The sequence below is a fragment of the Haliaeetus albicilla genome, chromosome 18 (assembly GCF_947461875.1).
Source record: "Haliaeetus albicilla chromosome 18, bHalAlb1.1, whole genome shotgun sequence".
NCBI classification, from domain to species: domain Eukaryota; kingdom Metazoa; phylum Chordata; class Aves; order Accipitriformes; family Accipitridae; genus Haliaeetus; species Haliaeetus albicilla.
Genome location: NC_091500.1, coordinates 22,247,270 through 22,266,508, shown reverse-complemented (window position 1 = coordinate 22,266,508; position 19,239 = coordinate 22,247,270). Strand labels below are relative to the sequence as shown.

Genomic DNA, 19,239 nt, shown 5'->3' with positions numbered 1-19,239 from the left:
GGTTTGTGTGCTAGTTGAATTAATCCCTTGAGTACCTTATGGTTTGCAGTATGTCCAACAAAAGGGCACTTGTTTCCTTATGAAAACACACTGTGCATACCAACCTTCCCCTGCCAGAACTGGAAGGCTATTCAAGTTGCTGATCAGCATTTCCCACTAGCACTAGCATTTAGTCACCTATTAGTTACTAAATACTATAATGTGGTCCGTGTTTTTCTTTTAAAATGAAGTAAAAAATGAGTTGTTGTAACTGTAAACTGACCAGATTAAAATACTGAAATAATTTAGGAGTGTTCAGTGTCAGCATGTGTTATGCAGCATTATAAAGGAAGCTCATTTTTACTCTTTAAATGTAGCTGTATGGTAGATTGTCCCCTAAAGAAAATTCAAAAAACCAAATCGTAGGCTCCCTGATGTGTGAATGGTAAGAGAAGTAGAGAATATGTATCAGAAGAGGGTGTATTAATGTGTATCACTGAAAAATGCAAATTATTCTGTGGGTACCAAGCGAAGATGGGTTGTGTATGACTTCTTGTGTTTTTTCCTCGGCTCTTTCTAGTGGTGGCACTGGTCCCCTCCCTCCCTCTCCTCTTGCCCTCTGTCTTTTTTTTCTTTTTTTTTTTTAATACGCATCCCATCCCTACCGCACAGTGCGCAGGTCCCTCCCCACACTGTGGGCCATGGCTGGCTCTGAACCCCCACACATGCTCCTGCCGTGGGGCATTAGGCTGCTGCTCTCTGCTTTCCCTAGCGATGGATTTTCCACAAAACGTTTGGAGATCTAGTCTCTCTGAGACTGCTGAATTCAAACCTACTGGCCAGTTTCAATCAAGAGTTACTGTGAGCACATGGGGTGTATGGATGGATAGCACAAGCACACCACAGTTGTCCAAGTCTCCTTTTCATAGGCGGTGTATCTTAAAAGGATACTATGGATACTTGATAGGTCTTCCACCCCAAAAAATGTATTTTAGGTATTGGATTCTCACCAGTAGCTTTCTTGAGGGTTTCATATCTTTTTTGTCTTTGTTTTTTGTATCTTTTAACTTTGTGTTGTCTTCTTACCGTCAGCCTCTGCTGCCTGAGCGTAGTTACTGCAAACTACTGTCTCATTCCTTATGAGGTAGCACCTTGTATGTCTGTGAGTAATAACACCGTATTAACACAGAAACACAGCCCTAGTTGACACACTTTTAAAGCAGCAAAGAAATAACCCCTTTTTGTCTCCTATTTTTTGTGAATTACATTTTTTATCAACAGTGGTATTCGCATTTTATTATGCTGACTCCCTAGCCCCATGAGGTGTTCATTGCATCTCTTGGTTTTCCCCTAAAAGCTTGCACTGTGAAAATTGCTTCGTGCTCTTGCTTCCCTGTGCTCTAGCTTGCTAGAGGCTGTATGCCTTCACACATCCATCTTTTCTCTTCTCTCTAGTAGAGCATGAAGTCTCTTTATGCACTTTCATATTTTTATTATCCTTCTTAAGATATTTGGAGAGCTGAAAGAATTAAAATGAGAGGTGTTATTTCTTTGGAAGGTACTAACAGTGTCTTGTTTGTTCTGGAGACAGTATTGTTGGTTGTTGAAACTGGTAGCTCTGCCAACTATGGATGTCTGAGATAATTTCTCCTCTTACGATACTTCCCCTTTAGGCTTTCTGGTTCTTGTTATTTTTTTTTTTGCTTTTTGGTAAAAATTTGGACAAATAGATGAGGTATTCTCTAGGTCTTACCCTGTGTCCAAGCAGAGATGCCATCATGTTAAGTCTAAGGCTTTGCAACCTCATCCAAAAGTTTGAGAGCTGACAGTGTTGAGGAGAAACAAGGAAACTTCTGAAATGGTGTGGGGGGGGCATTTTCTTTTAAAACATTGCCCATGATTCTCTTAAAAGGAAAGAAAGCAAAAAAAAAAGGGGGGGGGACACAAAGTAATTGAATTCCATTTTAGAGTACTACACAAATCTTAACTTTGTCATTTTTGGTATCCCATCTACAATAATATCCTCCTGTGTTAAAGACAGCTAATTGAAGTCCGGAAGTTAAATAACTTGTTAAGATCCACAGGAAGTAATATTCTCATTTTGAATGATAACAGAAGTTCCTGACTTTGTGTTCTGCCCCAACAAGTAAAGCTGTCTATCTACAAGTTGCTCTATTTCAACACACAGTTATTATTGAACTATAGTGCGATGGTTTTCATACTAGTTCTAGAAGTGCTCCTATCTCCATCCTTGTCCCTTTTATAATACAAAGTATTGCCTATAAATGGAAACACTAGTTGGCAAATAAATAAATATAAATATAAAAAAAATTGTAAAAAACAACCATAACAAAAAAAGATGCATGGGTTTTGAAGCTGGTCTCTCAAAATGAAGCTGATACATGTGGGCCCCCACATGACTAGGAATACCTAACACTTCTCATGCTGGCTTTCTCACCTCTTTCTGATGGCTGTTAGCAAAGTGAAGGAGGTCTTTGGTAAAGTGTAGGAGCTGGGATACTGTGTGTTTTGGGTGTCTTGAGATATGTGCATGTGGAGCTACCCTAAAACAAAAATTAAGCTTACAGAACAAAGAGCATATCAACTCCTTAGCATTTACTGTAGTTGAAAAGGAAGTTGATAAATTTGGTTTTGAAACAATAAGTGCTGACATAAGCAAAAAATGGACCAAAGTGAATACAAGGTATTCTGTGAAACTGCCACTTCAAAGATGCTTTCTATAAACCATTCTGTTGTAATTTTGTTTTTTCTTGGAATTGAAGTTAAATAATTTCAGTTATAGGTAGCTATTCTTGTTTTTTACTTGGGGACTGTTTGTATTTGGAGTTATATGTAGAGCAAAAAAAAAAAAAGTGACTTTTTTTTTCATTAAAACACAGATTGAAGAAAGTTAAAATTACATAATTCCTGTACGCTATGCCCCACTTTCTATATCTATCTTTGGCCCCTAAAGTACTCCTGACGCTGATCTTACTTGTCCTGTCTTGGAAGAGAACGTTGATAGTAACAGGATGGTCTGAGCATACTAAGATACCAACTTACTTCAGGAGATGGACAGAAATGCTGCCCTACTGAATTACCTCCACTAGCATCTTCAGTACTCTGGTTTTCTTCAGAAATCTAGTTACAAATGGAGGGAAAAGGAATGTGGGCAAAAGTCTGTCCTTGAGTTAGGGAAATGTAATGCTTTTAAATGTGAAGGAGGAAATAATCTTGGGATATTCCTCTCCCCCCAGCCTACAGACACTGCATAGACCATTATCCAGTATGGTATTCAGAAAATCAGTGTAGATCCAAAAAATACAGACACAATTATTAAGATTCAAATAAAATTTTTAATTTTAATCGTACTAAAATTGTTATGACGCAAAGGTTTTCTTGATCTTTCTTTGGGCTGTGGGGTTTTTGGTTTTGTAGGGTTTGGGTTTTCTTTTTTTTTTTTTAAACATCTGGTGCAGCGTTTTTCATCATTCCAAGTGCAGTTTTGTTCACATTTCTTATTTTAATAGTGGTGTTCACTTAGTTTTGCATTGTGATTTTATTTTGTCAATTTTCTTTTATGATGGGCTGAATAGAACAAAAGCATTTATGAATACTCTAAAATGTGTCACTGCTAATTGTCAAACCAAAACTGACTATCGGCCTTTTTTATCTTTATCCTTTTTTTGAGAATAAAGACCAGTTTCTTCATGATGAAGTTTCATCTTCAGTGTCACAACTTGCAACAAAGGTAAATACCTGTTCTTTGGAAGTGTAATGTTTTATATCCTCTATATTTCTGTCAATATGTGTTAGGAAGCTACCTGTTTTTCACGTACAGCCTGATTAAGGAGGATATTTATGTCCTTCATTGATGATTTTGTAATTACTTATGATCGTTGATCGTGGGGTTCTCATTGAAGTAATATTAGAAGTGCAGTATTAGTTAGAAAGCTGCCTTATTTCCTTTCATTAATGGGGAGGGGAAGATATCTTAATTTTTTTTCTTACACATAGTGGATATTAAAACACAAAATAAACATAAGTCACAGGAATAACTGAAGTCTAAGGAAACACTAAATTCTAGCTGTAACAGATGATGAAAACATGAAAAGTAGAAGGGATTTGGGTCATTTATTCCATTATATGTAGCTCAGCTGCCTTTCTGGCCACAAGAGGTTAAGGACTTTCTCTTGTATCTGTTTCAGAAAAGAAAAATAGGCATACAAGTTAAATTTTTTTTTTTTACCTTGATATGTGTCCAAGAATCTTTTTTAATGTTCTTAAAATACACTAGTAGAAGATGAAAGAACGGGAAGTTGTTATGATATGCTAGAGCTCGTTTTGAAAATCCATAGGTATAGAGAAAAGCATTTAAGAATAGGCTCATTAGTGTAATAAGATACTTTACATTAATATGTATAAGCTGAACATCTGTCTCTGTTGCTTCTTTTTGTTCTACTTCAGATGCAGCATGATTTTCACTGAAAATAGAAGTGAGATTGTACTATACCTTTTTCTACTTTTTAGACGAAATGTATTCTTTTTATGAAAACATAAATTACTGTTTATTTTATGCCAGATGATGAATGTTTAGGAAAAGAATCTTAAAATTAATCTATTTTATACTGAAACTTTTTTGCCCCTTACTTGGTCATTCAGGAAGGGTTGCTAAGTGTGTGTTTCGACTTAAAGAAAAAAAAAAAGTCACCAGGCAAACCACTGATCTGCAGTATTTTTGTGTTTTAAAGTAAAACCCTCTCATCTTAAAAATGTATTCACAAAAAAGCACCTTAACCTTCTCATCTTCTCTTTCTTTATTGTTTCTGAAAGCACTTCTGTATTTTATTTGGTTGTTCTCTCGTCATAGAAGCCATCAGTAAAGTGATATTCCAGAAGTTTCAAAATCTTTAATATGTTAATAAAAGGCTGATGAATTATATGTGTGGCATTTTCAGTATGCACATGTCATGAATAAAAAAGTCTCCACGTTGAAGCAGTATGGTGAAGAACAGCGAAGTTCTTGAAGAAGAGGGCAGTGGATGAAGGGTATGTCAGCCCTTTAGGGAGACAGCCTTCCCGGTCTCTTGAAGCCTGAGTTTTAAGACAGTCCTGATGCCCGTTTGCAGAGGAAAGCCTTTGACCTAAGTTTGGAGGTGCAAAAGTGGGAGCTAGTCCTAATGGCTGGAGATGGAGGCTGGAGAATGGTCTTAGTTTCTGCTCATGCAGGAAGCTGCCCACTTAGCAGTGAGGACAGGCTAACTGCAGGGCTGAATTTTTCTAGTTCCCTCTTCACAGCTCTCCCAAAAGGCTGGTTAAAAAGCCTTGTGAGAACTCGAAGCGTGGAACTGTAAACCCTGTAGTGGTGCTCAGCGAACTGCAGAAATCTGGAACCTGCGTTCACACTGCGCCTGACCCTTCGGCCTCTGCAAAGCTGTCTTGAGGGGGGGGGGTCTCGCCTGTGTGCTGACCTTCTGAGTTAAAGTACAGTGGAGACTTCATCTGCAGTTCTTACTAGGCCAGCTTTTGAAAAGGGACAAAGAGTTTTGAGAAACTAAATATTAATTTTAATACCAAAGCTGGAGACGTTGGGCCATTCTGGAAGGGCCAAATCCTGGAGTTGCAGCTCATGTGTGCCACAGAATAGAGTGGCTGTTGGTCTGCACACCAGCAGTTGGCTGAATTGAGAAATTCCCCCCTCCCCCGGCAAAATGCTTTGATAGGTGGAAGACAAATTTGGAGGGGTGTGTGGTTTTTTTCACTTTCTGTTGTTTGCATTCTTGCATGTCATGAATGGGTTTCCTATAATGTGGGAACAACGCTTCAATTAAAGCCGATTGGCATTTTTTTATTATAAAACACTTAGTTGTAATTTTATTGAACTGTAAGGTACTTAAATGGAAAATTCCATCTCTAGCTTTTTATTTTAGGTTCATTTTTTCCAGGGGGAGGAGGGAGGGAAGCTGTAGAACAAACAATTGTTTTTTCTCAGTCAAGGTTGAGAGGAAAATCCGTTCTTTTTGTTTACGTTTATAAAAATTTTCCGCAAGTGTTTTGCGGAGTGCCTCTACTTTGCTGGAGGGTTTTGATTCACCAGTTGTCAATCCTCTGTGAAAATACTTGTGACAGTCTGCTAAAACTTGGCCAAAATATAAATTTCTGGAAATCTCATTTCGTACATGCTGAGCAGTGGCTTTTTAGGGATTAGCCGCTTAACTACACAATGGCATTGAACATGCTGATTCTCACTGCAGGTATACAGCAAGAATCCCCTGTAATTGCTCTTTTTGGTTGCTAAGGCTGTCATGTGGCTTGTTCTAGCCCGCAGAGAGTGACTTCTGTGCTCCAGAGCCCTGCTGGCCAGGCAGTCGGGAAGTAGAAAAGCCTAACAGGAATATATTGAAAGTACTGGTACCCACTCATAAAGCAGTACCATTTTAGAGTCAGAGTAATATTTGAATATACTTGAATCTCTTGCTTTGGAACGTACAGTTTGTCTTGTACCTCTAACATACTGTCTCAAATCCTTGCTATTTTTCTTTGGCTTGATTGAATTCTGTGCTTTTTTTTCTCCTCCCATAATAAGGTGCTCATGTATATCACCCCCATCCATCTGATGGATGGATCGAACTGTTTTCAGTTAAATTTACACATAGTCTTCCCCTTTAGTATATGTTCATCTATATCTACTTACTTTTTTTTTTTTGTGCAATGTACTTTTAAAATTTGCTTTTGGGACTGCATCGACTTCTTAAGTTTATACCCAACTGTTAATACTCCTGGTTTGTTGCCTTTTAGCCTAATTTTTCACGAACCTTCTTGCCCTCTAGTAGAGCTGTAATGATGAACTATGTACCTTTGACAGTAAAATTAACTGAAATGTCTTGTTAGTGATGCTTTACTGTTTCCCAGTAGACTCTTGTGTTCATTTATTACTCATTGCCTGTTTAGCTAGTATGGGAAGCTGAGAGTCATGTAAATCATCTGAATTTGTTGATGTGGTGAAAAATGGTATAACTAAAGTCATTTTTGGTAATAGTACCTCTCAATTTTGTAGGAAACTTCCAGTTTAAGAGGAGATGTCCCTTTCTGGGGCACTTCATAAAGTTAACTGTCAGTAGACATTTGTTCCCTGTTTTATCTAAAGAAAGAAAAATTGTAGTCAACATGCACGATCTACGTACGGTTGATTCACTTGAATCAATACAGGTAACAAAGCAGGAAACTCTTACTATAAAGGTTGAGTTTACAGAGTGAAGCTTAGGAGGTGAGTTTTGGGAAGCCATACTGTATGTACAAAGCTGTATGTATGGAAGAAAGTGGATAGATGACTGCCACTTTCAGAGGGTGGTTGAGCTGATATAGTAGTTGCTGCTACAAAGAAGATGCTATTGCCCCTAACTCCCACATTCTTTAGTGACTATCTGACATCTTTTAATGAGCTGATTCTTATAACTAACCCAAAAGAAGGCAAAAAATGAATGAGTTGGATTTCTGCTGGTTTAGTGAGTGGAACTGGTTTTCCACAGCATCACACAGGTACAAAACCATAGCATAAAGAAGGCAGTATTAATGGGAGCCGGCAGTGGACTGGGCTGACCCTTTTCAGCAGCAGTGTCTGATAAACCAGATCTGCCACCTCATGCAACTTCTCTCTGGGAATCTGGCTGACAGATGGGCACTGATACTGAAGTATTGGCAAAGCAGAGAGGAGGGGAGCGAGAGAGAGAAACAGCAGACAGTTTGACTAGGGTTACAGACTGCATCCTTTACATGATGTTCTAGAAGTGACTACTTGTACTCGCAGTTTCAGAAGATATGTTAATTAAATGGCAGCTTTCTCGTGGTGGAGAAAGAGTACTTCATAAGCTGGAATCCATTCTACTGAAGGGGAAGAATCTGTCCTCTGGGCTTGAGCTTTTTAGATGCCTGTTGGGACAGACAATGGTGATGTTTTTTCAGTAGTCTGCCAGTTGATGGATTAATATGTATGTGTAATTTCACTTCTACTGATCCTTTTAGGTGATTGCACAGGGCATTGTGCTGCACAGATTTTCACAGTCTAAAGTGGAAGATATGGGAGAAACTTTTATTAATGGCTGTTCTGATAGGCATACTCTATGCTCTTGTAGTGAAACTGGTATGAGACCAGTCTGTAATCCTCCTTCACAGAATACTGAAATGGCATCTTGAGAAGTTTCTGCTTTGTTTCTCATTGGCATTTTTAAAAAATAGTAGACTGCAGCATCCAACCTGGTCCTCTAAATGTTTTGACTTTCTGACGTTTGATGTTACAATTCTAGTCCTTCTTAATAGTGCTCTCTTTTCTTAGCAGTCCCTTATGGGCATTTCACTTGATTTTTTTTTTTTAACCTGGAGTTTTGCCTGTACACCTGGTTCTATTCTAGTGATATCAATCAGGTTTGATTTTTCAAAGATCACCTCCTCCAAGCTCAAGAATAGCCCAAACCATCAAGCAGAGAAAGAAGCAAAGGTGGCAGGAGGCCTGTCTGCATGAACAAGATGTTCCTGAAAAACCTCCAACATAAAAAGGAAGCATGCAGGAGGTGGAAGCAGGGTCAAGTGACGTGGGGAGAATATAGAGACACTCTTTGAGCACGCGGGGATGGAGTTAAGAAAGATGAAGCCCACCTAGAATTAAATCTGGTGAGGGAAACGAAGAGCAGCAAGAAAGGTTTCTGCATGTACGCCAGCAGCAGGGAGGGTGTAAAGAAGATGGAGTCTGACTCTTCACGGTGGTGCTCAGTGAACGGGCAAGAGGCATCGGGCACAAATTGAAACAGAAGAAATAGCATTTAAACATAAGAAAAAATGTTTTCACCATGAGCACGGTCAAGCCCTGGAACAGGTTGCCCAGAGAGGTTGTGAGTTCTCCAGCTGCGGAGATATTCAAAACCCGGCTGTACATGATCCTTGGCAATCTGCTCAAGCTGACCCTGCTTTGAGCAGTGTAGTTGGACTAGATGGTCTCCAGAGGTCCCTTCCAGCTGTAACGGCTGTGTGATTCTGTGAACTTTGGAATTTGAATTATTTCTTTTTTCCACTGACACGTGGAAAAATACTTTAAAGGTTTGAGAATACAAGCTAGTCAGTTATATATATATTTTTTTTATATATATATATATATAAAGTTTTTTGAAAATTTTAGGGGTAGTACTTTTGAATTTTGAGTAGACAGTTACATCATAAAAATGAAATACAGAACTTCTGCAAGTGGCTTGATGCTTTAAGACCACATCAGTACTGTATTTTCATAATTTGCATAACTTCAATCTTTTTACATTAAGTAAGTCTCCAGTATGGTGAGGAGTCACCTTACTGAAGTGTCATCTTCTCTTTACTTACTGACCTTCCCTTGACATCCGTCCCGTTGCAAGGAAGCTAATTGTTCTGGGATCTGGGTCTTTCTCCACGTGATCTGTAAGAATGTAAGAAATTCCCAGCTGATGCAGAGACTGGCCCATCTAGTCTGACAGTCTGTCTTTGTGGCGATGGGAGATGCTCTTCAGGGAGAGCATAGCTTGGCTAGTTTGTAGCGTCTCTTCCCCTAACGTCAAGAATCATTGTTTTGAGATATTACAGGGTGCATCCCTCTATTTAGAGGGTATCAATTTATGGATCTGCTGTCTGAATTTATGTAATACTTTTTGTGATGGTTCCCAGCGGTTTTTGGCTTTGCAGCTGCTGCATGTCAAACTAGTGGTTTCAGAGAATGGTAACTTTAAGATCTCCTCCCTGAGCTGTTCCTGCCAGCAGTTGCAGTTGTAACTGTTCCAGCTGCATTGGTGGAGGTTCTTGTCAGTAGGTTAAAAGTCTTTAAAGAACACTGAAAAGAAATGCAGCAGGCTGTTTTGAGGGATATTTTTAGTACGTGACAGAGTTACATGACAGGCATAGTCAAAAAGAAATATTGGTGTCTTAAACAGTTCAGCTAGAAAAAGGCTTCTGGAAGTGTGAAATAAGTATTTGACCTCTTCCTTTGCCAAGGTTTATGTTCTTAAGTATGGTACCACTGAGAAGACTGCCAAGAGTGAGCTGTTTGCTCCTTTTCAGTTGAGTGAAAAGGTACTTCGGAAGATCAGTGCTGGTGCAGGCAGGTGTAGAAGAGGAGGCTTAAGTGTGGTAGGCACTGGTTTTACTTATGGGGTAAAAATGGCACTTAACGGGGTTTCTTTCAGCCTAGTCCATTTAATATGCAGTAGGCTTTGTAGAATGAGTTTTATCACATATTAGCAAAATATGGTCTACTTGGACTGATGCTCCTATGTAGATTATCCTGGCAGTGTTTCCTTTGGAAACCCCAAATAAATAAGCAGTGGAAGTATTAGTGTTTTAAAGGTTTAGTGTATGTTTCCCCTAAGGACTAGTTGAGAGAAGAATAAATCGCAGTTAGAATCTGCTGCACCGTTATTCCCCTTGTATGTACCTGCCAAATGCTGTGGATCCATTGTGGGAGTACTTGTTTATGAAAATATTGAAGGAATGGTACAATGTGTATGTAGGTACTGATTTGCATACAGGTAGAAAGGGTGCAGAGTTTGTAAATTTTTATCTGGAGACCTACACATGCTATCTGCTTGACGTTGAATAGAACTTTTCTACTAATTGTTCTTAAAAGATATCTGCAAATCAGAATTGAGCTTAATGAAATTAAATTAAAAAATATCTACAGTTAAAAATATGTAAAGCTTGTGGCTAGATAACAGGATTTTATTATGAAATGGTTTTGGTTCTTTGGTTCTTTGGGGGTTTGTTATTTTTTTTGGCTAGAGGATTGCTTGGCTATCCAAAACAATGCAGCAAAGGTTGTAGTTGTATCGGTGAAGTATGTATGACATTCTAGATTAAAAGAAAGTGTATGGGTAGGTATATCCTTTTTTTACATTGAACATAAGTGTGTGTATAAATGCTTATCTTGAAATTTTGAGCAACCTGGTCTAGTGGAAGGTGTCCCTGCCCATGGCAGGGGGTTGAAACTAGATGATCCTTAAGGCGCCTTCCAACCCAAACCATTCTATGATTCTAAATAGACTTTCATCAATGGCGATCTTTAAAGGCACGTATAATTTAAGTTAAGCTAGTTCTCTCTTTGTATTAAATTGGTATCTGAAAACCAGTAACAAGGTGTTTTGGTTTTTTTAATCTGCAGATTTATTATGTGGCAATGCCTTGATGAAACATCATTAGTGAAGAAAGACAAGCTTACATATAGATTAGATCACTGAGGTGTATTTGGGTCTTTTTCCAGTTGAAAGGCCTAAAGGATTAAGGCAGTAAGAGTTGTTATGTGTTGCTTTTAACTGGGTTTGCCTCTGGTAGCAAAGGTTCATTCCCAAAAAGGCCTGCAATAGTAGAGTTTGAGTAAGATAACAAAAGATGAAGGATTTTTTTTAACATATGAAAAGCTAACTGGTTTCTAGAGTTTCTCTCTATTTTTTTTTTTTCTTCTTTCTTTCTTTAAACAGACTACTTCCTTCAGCACATAACTTCTTGGAGAGTCTTCCTTATTTTCCTTAAAGTTTGTTGTGGATGAAGTACTTTGCAGTGAGAGGAAGCCAAATCAGAGTAACAAATCCTCATGTTAAGCTCATTACAGAATTTAACTGAACAACAGAAACAGATAACAGGATTAGGCCTTTATAGACTAAAATTGAGGTTTTCGACCATTATTTACACCACCGAAGTATTAAATGTTGAGTACTGCTTGGAGAGGCTGATAAACACAAGGATTTTGTATAGCAAGGTATCTGTTTGAAGGTATCATCTGCAGCTTGTCTGGTTTTGTTTTACACTATCAACAGTACCAGTCTTCTGTGAGGTGGGTATGGTGAGTCTGCCACAGGGATGCAAAGTTTAAGTTAGCTGTCTACATGTTTTTACATGATTAAAAATAGAAAGCGTATGTTTAAGTTTGCTTATTATAATCTGTACTCACTTTATTCTCATAGTGGAAGAAAATACATATAGAAGCTGTTACTTTCCTTGTGAAGCCATGAGGAACGCTGTTGTTTATGGTAAGACTAGGTGTGGGTTTAGGAAGAGGTGAGCAGAGCGGTTGCAGAGGCCTGGGTTGTGATGAACCTGGCTCTCGTGTACCTGGTCTGTCCATATCCCACGAACGAGAGCTGGAAACCGCTCTGGGCTTGCTCAGCCTTCCCTCTTCAGAGTTGTCCAGAGCTTTGCCCAAAGCTGGATCCATCTTTGTATCTAACCAACGTGCAACTGAGTCTAGGTTAGACCTTCCTCCTGATCCTAAAATGGACCTGCTACGTCACCTGCGTCGGAGTAGCTGAGGCAGTTCAGATGTGAGCAGGGAAGGTGGACGAGATGTGGAGGCATAGGACAGTCACACAGGAGAACAAGAGGTGGACTTACTCCGTGACTCACGTGCAAGAGGTAGCAAGGGCACTGTTTTACTCCTGTAAATGGTAGAGGTTGTGGCTTTCTGAAAGGTGAGGAGGTGGCAGTACCAGTATTTTACTGTCTGGTGTTTGTGCTCAATTTGTAGGTGATGTTTCACATGTTTAAGGCCTACCTGGATGTACCAGTTACAAACTGTAATCAATTAAAACCTAAATGACAAATTGATACTAATTTGCACCAATGAGTTCTGCAAAAAGGATGAAGCATAATAATAGGTGATGAATTAGCCTTCGCTCGTGTTGACAACTACAGTTTTGTTTTGATTATTATACTCCATAATGTATTGTTGTATTTTTTTAATGTAATCAAGTTACACTGATACACTGTCACTCTACCATTCTCCCTAGACCCTGCAAGAAAGAACAGCAACTTTCGTGTTCTGTGCTTGGCGTGCATGTGTGCATTTCTGTTAAGAGTCCCTAAGCATGCTATCAAAATAAAAATTATTAATACCTATTTTTTTTTTTGCTTTGGTGGAGAGGGAATCAAACCTTTAACAGTGTTGAAAAAATGATTTATGTTACATGTTTAATGGTCGCAGTAAATTTAGAGAGCACACTGTAGCGCACCCCTGCCACATGTTACATTTCACTGGTGAGCCAATGCTCTTGCCCTTTTCGTTTGCAGGCCCAGAAGTAGCAGTTTTGGTGAGTTAAAAATAGGAACAATGAGAGCAAAGCAGGTTAAATCTTAAGAGTTTCACAATTCAGCTGGCTGTCCTGTCTGTCATGGCCCCTTCTAGCAATGACTCTTTGTTTCATTTCTGTCTACTGAAGCCCCTTAGACTGTTTTCCTAAGCTGCCCAGATTCCCTCCTTACCCTGATACACTAAAATGGAGCCAGCAGCTCCAGCCTGCAGAAGAGCATCCAGGAGCCCAGCCGTACTCACTGGCATCGCTTGCCAGCCTCTGCAGACTGGCAAGGTTTTGTACGCTGCTCAGCAGGAGAGAGCTCTTGCTGCAGCAACCCGACCTGCTCTTTTCCAAAACGTGCCGTCCTCTGCAGGCTGCACGAGCCGCTCCGCTCCCTGCACAGCACCCAAGAGGTAGGGCTGTTGCTGCCTGTGAGCCACCCAGAGTCGGCGCTGGCAGCCATACCCTGTGCTTGTGAGTCTGTAATTCCCATTTATGAGGACGTGTGCTTCTCTGTATAGGTTCAAGGTGCAAGTTTCCGGGGTTGGAAGGAAGTGACGTCTATGTTTAATAAAGACGATGAACAGCAATTGCTAGCGGGATGCAAGTCTCCAAAATCCAAAGGGTGAGTAAAACCAATTGGTCTATCTGATACTAAAATACACAAACTGGAACAGAAAATAGCTGTTCAAAGCAGTGAAGGTAGACACTGAGAAGCAGTAGTGCTCAACTCCTCGAAGTTAAAGCACAGAGAACAGTTTATGTGCATTTTGGAATTACGTGTGTGTTAAGCTTACAATGACTAAAGCATGCTGTATTAAGAAAGGACAGATATTGTTGATAACCTTTTCAGGTCTGTCAGGAAGAAAAGGAAATTCAGCTGCATAATAATTTTTTACTGTAGAAAAGGAGTAAAGGTTTCTGAATAAAAGGGTCATTCCCACCTTCCCCCTTTCCTCTTAAGGATTAATTTCGGTTGAGTTTACAAATTCCTTTTTTTACATCCTTTACTTTCTCTTTTAAAGTCTTACCTACACCTAAAAAGGTAAAGTGGAGTAGCTATACCAGGATCTGCAAATCTTCCCTGTCGGCGCTGAGGTGTCTATAGGAAAGTTCTGCTGCCGGTACAGTTAGAGCTGTTCTTTGAACAGAACAGACCTCTTCCCAGGACGGACTAGTTTGCTGTTACAAGTGTATGTAGGTGTTACCTACATGTACTTGCTACCTAACTGCCTTGGTTACAAACAGGAAAAAATGTGCCACCTATCAGGATAGCTGTTCCAGCCAATACTAGCTTTGATAAGACTTGCTGTAGTATGTTTTGTTTCCAGTTTACTTTGAAATATATGTATTACAGTATGCAAGTGTATACATGTGCATGTAAGGGGTGTGGTGTGGTGTATATCTATATTTAAACAATTTAGAATGTAAGTACATACATTTCCATTTCTGTTTGAGTCTGTTCAATAAAACTTGCCAAAAGTTCCCAGCTACTGTCCCTATACAGTTTTATGGGTGTTTATTAGATGCTAGGTTGCTTCAATGATCCTTTGCGATTGATGCTGAATATAAGAATCAAGTAACCCAGTGAAGAGAGTGGAAGTATGAAAACTGAGTTGCCACAAATGTGGAAAGCTATTTTATCATTACGATGAAAACTGCCTGTATTTTAAGTTTGGGGGTATTTTCCTGTAACTGCATACCATGATTTTTACTTTGCGTTTAAAGAAAAATGCAACTTTTCAAGTGTGCTACTCACGAAATATGAGAAGAGTGTTCACAGTCTGTGACTGGCTTTAGCAAGATGAAAATTCTGAAAAATCTAATAATAAATTCAAAATTCAGTAAAGGAGAAGTCATTTTAAAGGTATTGGTTCAGTTGCTTCTGTTTAAATATGATAGTGTCAAGATTTCATTAATGGAAAAAAGCTCTTTTAACAGAAATATTAAAATAATTTCAAAGGTGGTTTTATTTGTGGCTAAGGAATTTGTATGCTACTAGCAGATAAAGTTTTCAATTTGCTATTTAGCTCATTGAACCCTGAAGGTTGTGTGTTTCACCACTGATATCAGCCTTTCTTTGTGGTCCATTATTTGATTACATACATAACTCTGCATATAAACTTATGCATAAACATTTGACATTCCATTTTTTAAATACTCCACGCTGCAAATACGAAATAATTCAGATTGAAGGTTCTTAATGGGATAAGAAATGTAATAATATGAGTAGCCTTTCAAATGCCTCTTTGAGAGAGGAATTACAACAAATGTTTTTTCTTGGTTTTGGGAGGGGAATTTGAGGGGTTCTTACCAGAAATACAGAACAGCCGTTTTCAAAATATTTTGCAGATCTTTATGAAAAAAAAAGCTGGTATCTTTAAAGTCCTAATACTGTGTACATCAAATGTTTTGGGGTATAAGGTTTAACTGGCAAGGTGACAACATGTATAGGAAACTGAGGAATGTAGTGAGTGGTTGTTAAAAGCTGGTGGTAGACAAAACATTTTTATATTCCTTCTACTATCCTACCTCTGGGTTTGTGGTTTTTTGGTGTGGTTTTTTTTTGGTTTTTTTTTTTTTTTTTGTTAAAGTCCTAAATTGTTCAATTGTTCTAATGCGTGCTAAAATACTTCATGCATTTCCAAAGGCAGTTCTGTGTAATTTGCTGGGCTGGGGGGGTGTAAGTTCTTTTATAATAGGAAATGGCTGTACTCAGTCCACTTCTGATTTATTACTGCAAGATTCTACTGTGTTTCGGCTTCCGTGTATGCAAGGGTGTTTTTCCTAAAGTTGACAGTAATGGATGTGCTGTCAGAGGCTGATGACTGATTAGCATTCCTTACTATAAAACATAATAAATTAATTTAATGTTTATTAATAACTATTACATGCATTGTTAAATGAAGAAATTAATCACCTCATCATTGTTATTTTCTAGATCAAACCTAAAGTTAAAGGAAGAGATGAAGTCTGAAAAGAAGCCGGGTTTTTGGGACAGTTTGGTGATAAAGCAGAATGTCCCATCTAGGAAACCAGATGAGATTGAGGGATGGGAACCCCCGCAGATCACTGCTGCTGACTCTACAAGTGATGCAGCAACTACTTTAAGTGACTATACAGCCTGGTCAGGCTGGGAAGATGAAACCAAAGGCTCCACAAAATACACAAACCTGGCCAGCTCAGGAAACAGTTCCAGGTGGAGTATCAAATCAGCTGGAAAGCTGGTTAGTATTAGACGTCAAAGCAAAGGTAACCTTACTGACAATTGGGAAGAACTAGAATGATACTGGTATTGTGAAATACTTCATAGATAAGAAGAGAAAGGTTCCATGATTTACTCGTATATTTAAACCAAAATCAAATCTGCTCAATATTGCACCTTTATACAGTACTTTGTTTTATTCAGATGATTACAAATTTTTGCTCACCTGATAGAAAATTTTCTTATTACATTGTTAAATAGCTATGTTTTCCACACTGAAAAAAGTAGAGAATCTATTTTGTGCCTATATTTCACATTCAGACTCTGCAGTATGTTGGATTGTTGGTTTTACCAAAAAAATGTAATTCCTTAGTGAATGTATACACTGGTTGTAAATTTGACTGCCTTATGTAGGAACTTCCACTAGCTTGAGGTCCTGTTTTTTTCCTGGTATTTGAGGGCCACTCAAAATTTTAGTTTTGATGCTGTCCCTTTTTAACTAAGAATACTGATCTGTTGCTTGCGGGGAGAATGCTTATACTTAGTAGACTGTTTTCCAAATCTTCAGCCTCAGCATATGCTTCAGCTTGTGCACACAAGATGCTCAACTGTCACAGTGTGCTATACTGTGTATAAAATGGGAAAATATTCTAACGTAATTCCTTCCATCACAGGATCTTCACCAATAGTCAGGTCAAATGGGTCTTCCAGAGGTGGTGGTTGTTTTTTTTTTTTTTTATATTGAACATTGTTTGACAAAGCTAAGCTTCTCAGTTTTTAAGATGCATGTTATGTCAAAAATAAAAATGATTGAAAATTTGGAAAGCAGCAGTGAGTAGAGTATAAGACGATCTCAATATTCAGTATCTGTGGTCCTGAATCTAGGGATAAGTTGCTTCTTATGGAAGGGCATATGTTTTCATTTTTACAATAGCTGATCCTTGTTCTACAGACAGCTTTTTTGTTTTGTACTGTGTTGTTGTTCCTCCCCCCGTCCCATAAGCAGTGATTTGAATTATACTCTGGTGTTTTCAGGGTAACTGAGTAACTGAGCCATTGCAAGTATGTGCATGCACACAACTTATGAAGCGTTTTTGTTATAAAGCTCCATCTTATTAGCTACTGATACTTTAATTTTTTGGTAAAAGAAGGTGAAGTGTTAAATTTGAGATTTGAAATGTATATAAGAATACTAAAAGTGCCTCTTTCTAGCATATTGTCTCTCATTAGCAGTGCAGCTGATGTCAGATCCAAAGTTGGTTTCCATTTTGTTTGTATAACCTATATAAATACTGCTTTAACATTCATGGAAAAAAATCAAACCAAAAGTTTCATAAGAAATGAACAGTAGGCCTTTGCTCTCCTGATTGTTAAACTGGTATAGCAGAACTGAAAACCTGTTGACTGCCTAGCAATAGGGCCGGTACAGTTGGAAGATCAAGTTAGCATTTCAGATAAAATCAGCGTTTTTACAAGAAAGCATATACCTTTATATAATGGATGTCTTGTAAACATATTTTTGCAAGAAGCTTATGCTAATGAAAAGGGATGCATGCAGTTTTCTTCTAAGCTTGTACCTTGTTTCTGTTACTGCCACATTACTGCTTTCTTAGCTCTCTCTTTCTCCTCTCTCTTCCAATTCATGTGTAGTTTTCTGGCTTTCAGTTCCTGCATAGCTGGTTTTTGGAGATTCCTGTTGAGATGTGCCTGGAGGGAAACTGTAGCAAAGTGTTTTTGTTTTTGTTTTTTTTTCCTGGTATTAATAGGATGTTAAAAGATGTTGTTCTTAAGTTTATATAAAAGAACATCAGTGTTTTGTGCTACAAACCAGGATCTTGTAATTGGCAAATGTATTTGTAAAATTGGCATTATATATTTAAAAAAAACTAATAGAGGAGAAAGGGTTAGCATTTATATCGCATCATTTAGTCTGTGAGTAAACTCTGTATTTGCCTTTGGCAAGTACGTATGCTGGGGTTAATTATAGGAAAGAATTAGTATTCTTGGGTAAAGTATGCTGCATTTTATAGTTTATGGAATACCCTCTAAGGCATGAGCTAGTATTTAGTTTGGTTGTTGGTGCTGACCTAAAAGAACAGAAAAAGATCTGCTAGCAGCTCTCGATATTTTGCTCTCAAAGATGGGCTGAGAACTTTTAATTTCCCTCCTGAAGAAACTATTTATACTGTGACCAGTAAAGGTTTTGCCTTGCACATTATACTGTCAAGTGCCTGTTTCTCACCTCGATGATGTGTTTGATGCACAGCTTAACTGCAACATTTTTCAATTTGTTTTAAGTGTATGATAAAGAATATGCTCACAAAGCTGAAGCCTATTATAAAATGAAATTGCATCCAAGTGGGAAATTGAAATATGTAAACTTACAGTTTAACTCCTAGTGATGAAAGTTTTGGTGTGCTTTTTACGTGATATTTCCTCAGAAATAACCATTCTAAGGATGAACATTATTAAATTTAATATAATTTATTGTTATGCTTTAATAATGTATTTGTCTTTTGAGAACTCACTGGTGTGAGCTTTTCTTGTCTTATGTTTATAAACTTGTCGGAATTTTCAGAATTGGGTCCTCTTTTCTTTTACCTTCTTTAGGTGCTTAACTACATTATACATTTATGGGCTTAAGCTATACACAGCTCCATATGTGGAATAAGTGTAGAATATGTCCCTTAATATTTGTTTTGAAATTGCATTTCAATCTATGTGAAATGGTTTAGAAGAAGGTAGCATTAAGATTGTATGATAAGATTGCACAAAATAAAATATAGTTTATATTGCTTTCTCGTAGCCAATCTGCATGATTGTTGGCGTGGTTTTAACGGGAATTAAAAGCTTCATGTGGCTGTAACTAGTCACTTAACTCTAAGCAAAGTTCTTTCTGAGTATTTTTATTTATTAGCATCATTTGCAAAAAGAAAAGTAGTATTTTCCATATGAATAAAGATTTAGTTTGAACTGAAA

At 38.1% G+C, this 19,239-nt stretch overlaps 1 protein-coding gene across 2 annotated transcripts in view; it reads left to right on the top strand.

Annotated features, from left to right (window-relative positions):
- Positions 1 to 19,239, top strand: part of TDRP (testis development related protein) — a 28,720-nt gene extending 9,481 nt beyond the window's left edge. Inside the window, exons 2-4 of one of the 2 annotated variants that reach the window (XM_069805911.1) lie at positions 3,671 to 3,730; positions 13,577 to 13,680; positions 15,997 to 19,239. In XM_069805911.1, the coding sequence (XP_069662012.1) occupies positions 3,671 to 3,730; positions 13,577 to 13,680; positions 15,997 to 16,342 (510 nt within the window). In that variant the 3' untranslated portion in view covers positions 16,343 to 19,239. The remainder of the gene's footprint in view (positions 1 to 3,670; positions 3,731 to 13,576; positions 13,681 to 15,996) is intronic. The other variant, XM_069805912.1, reaches the window with a different exon arrangement.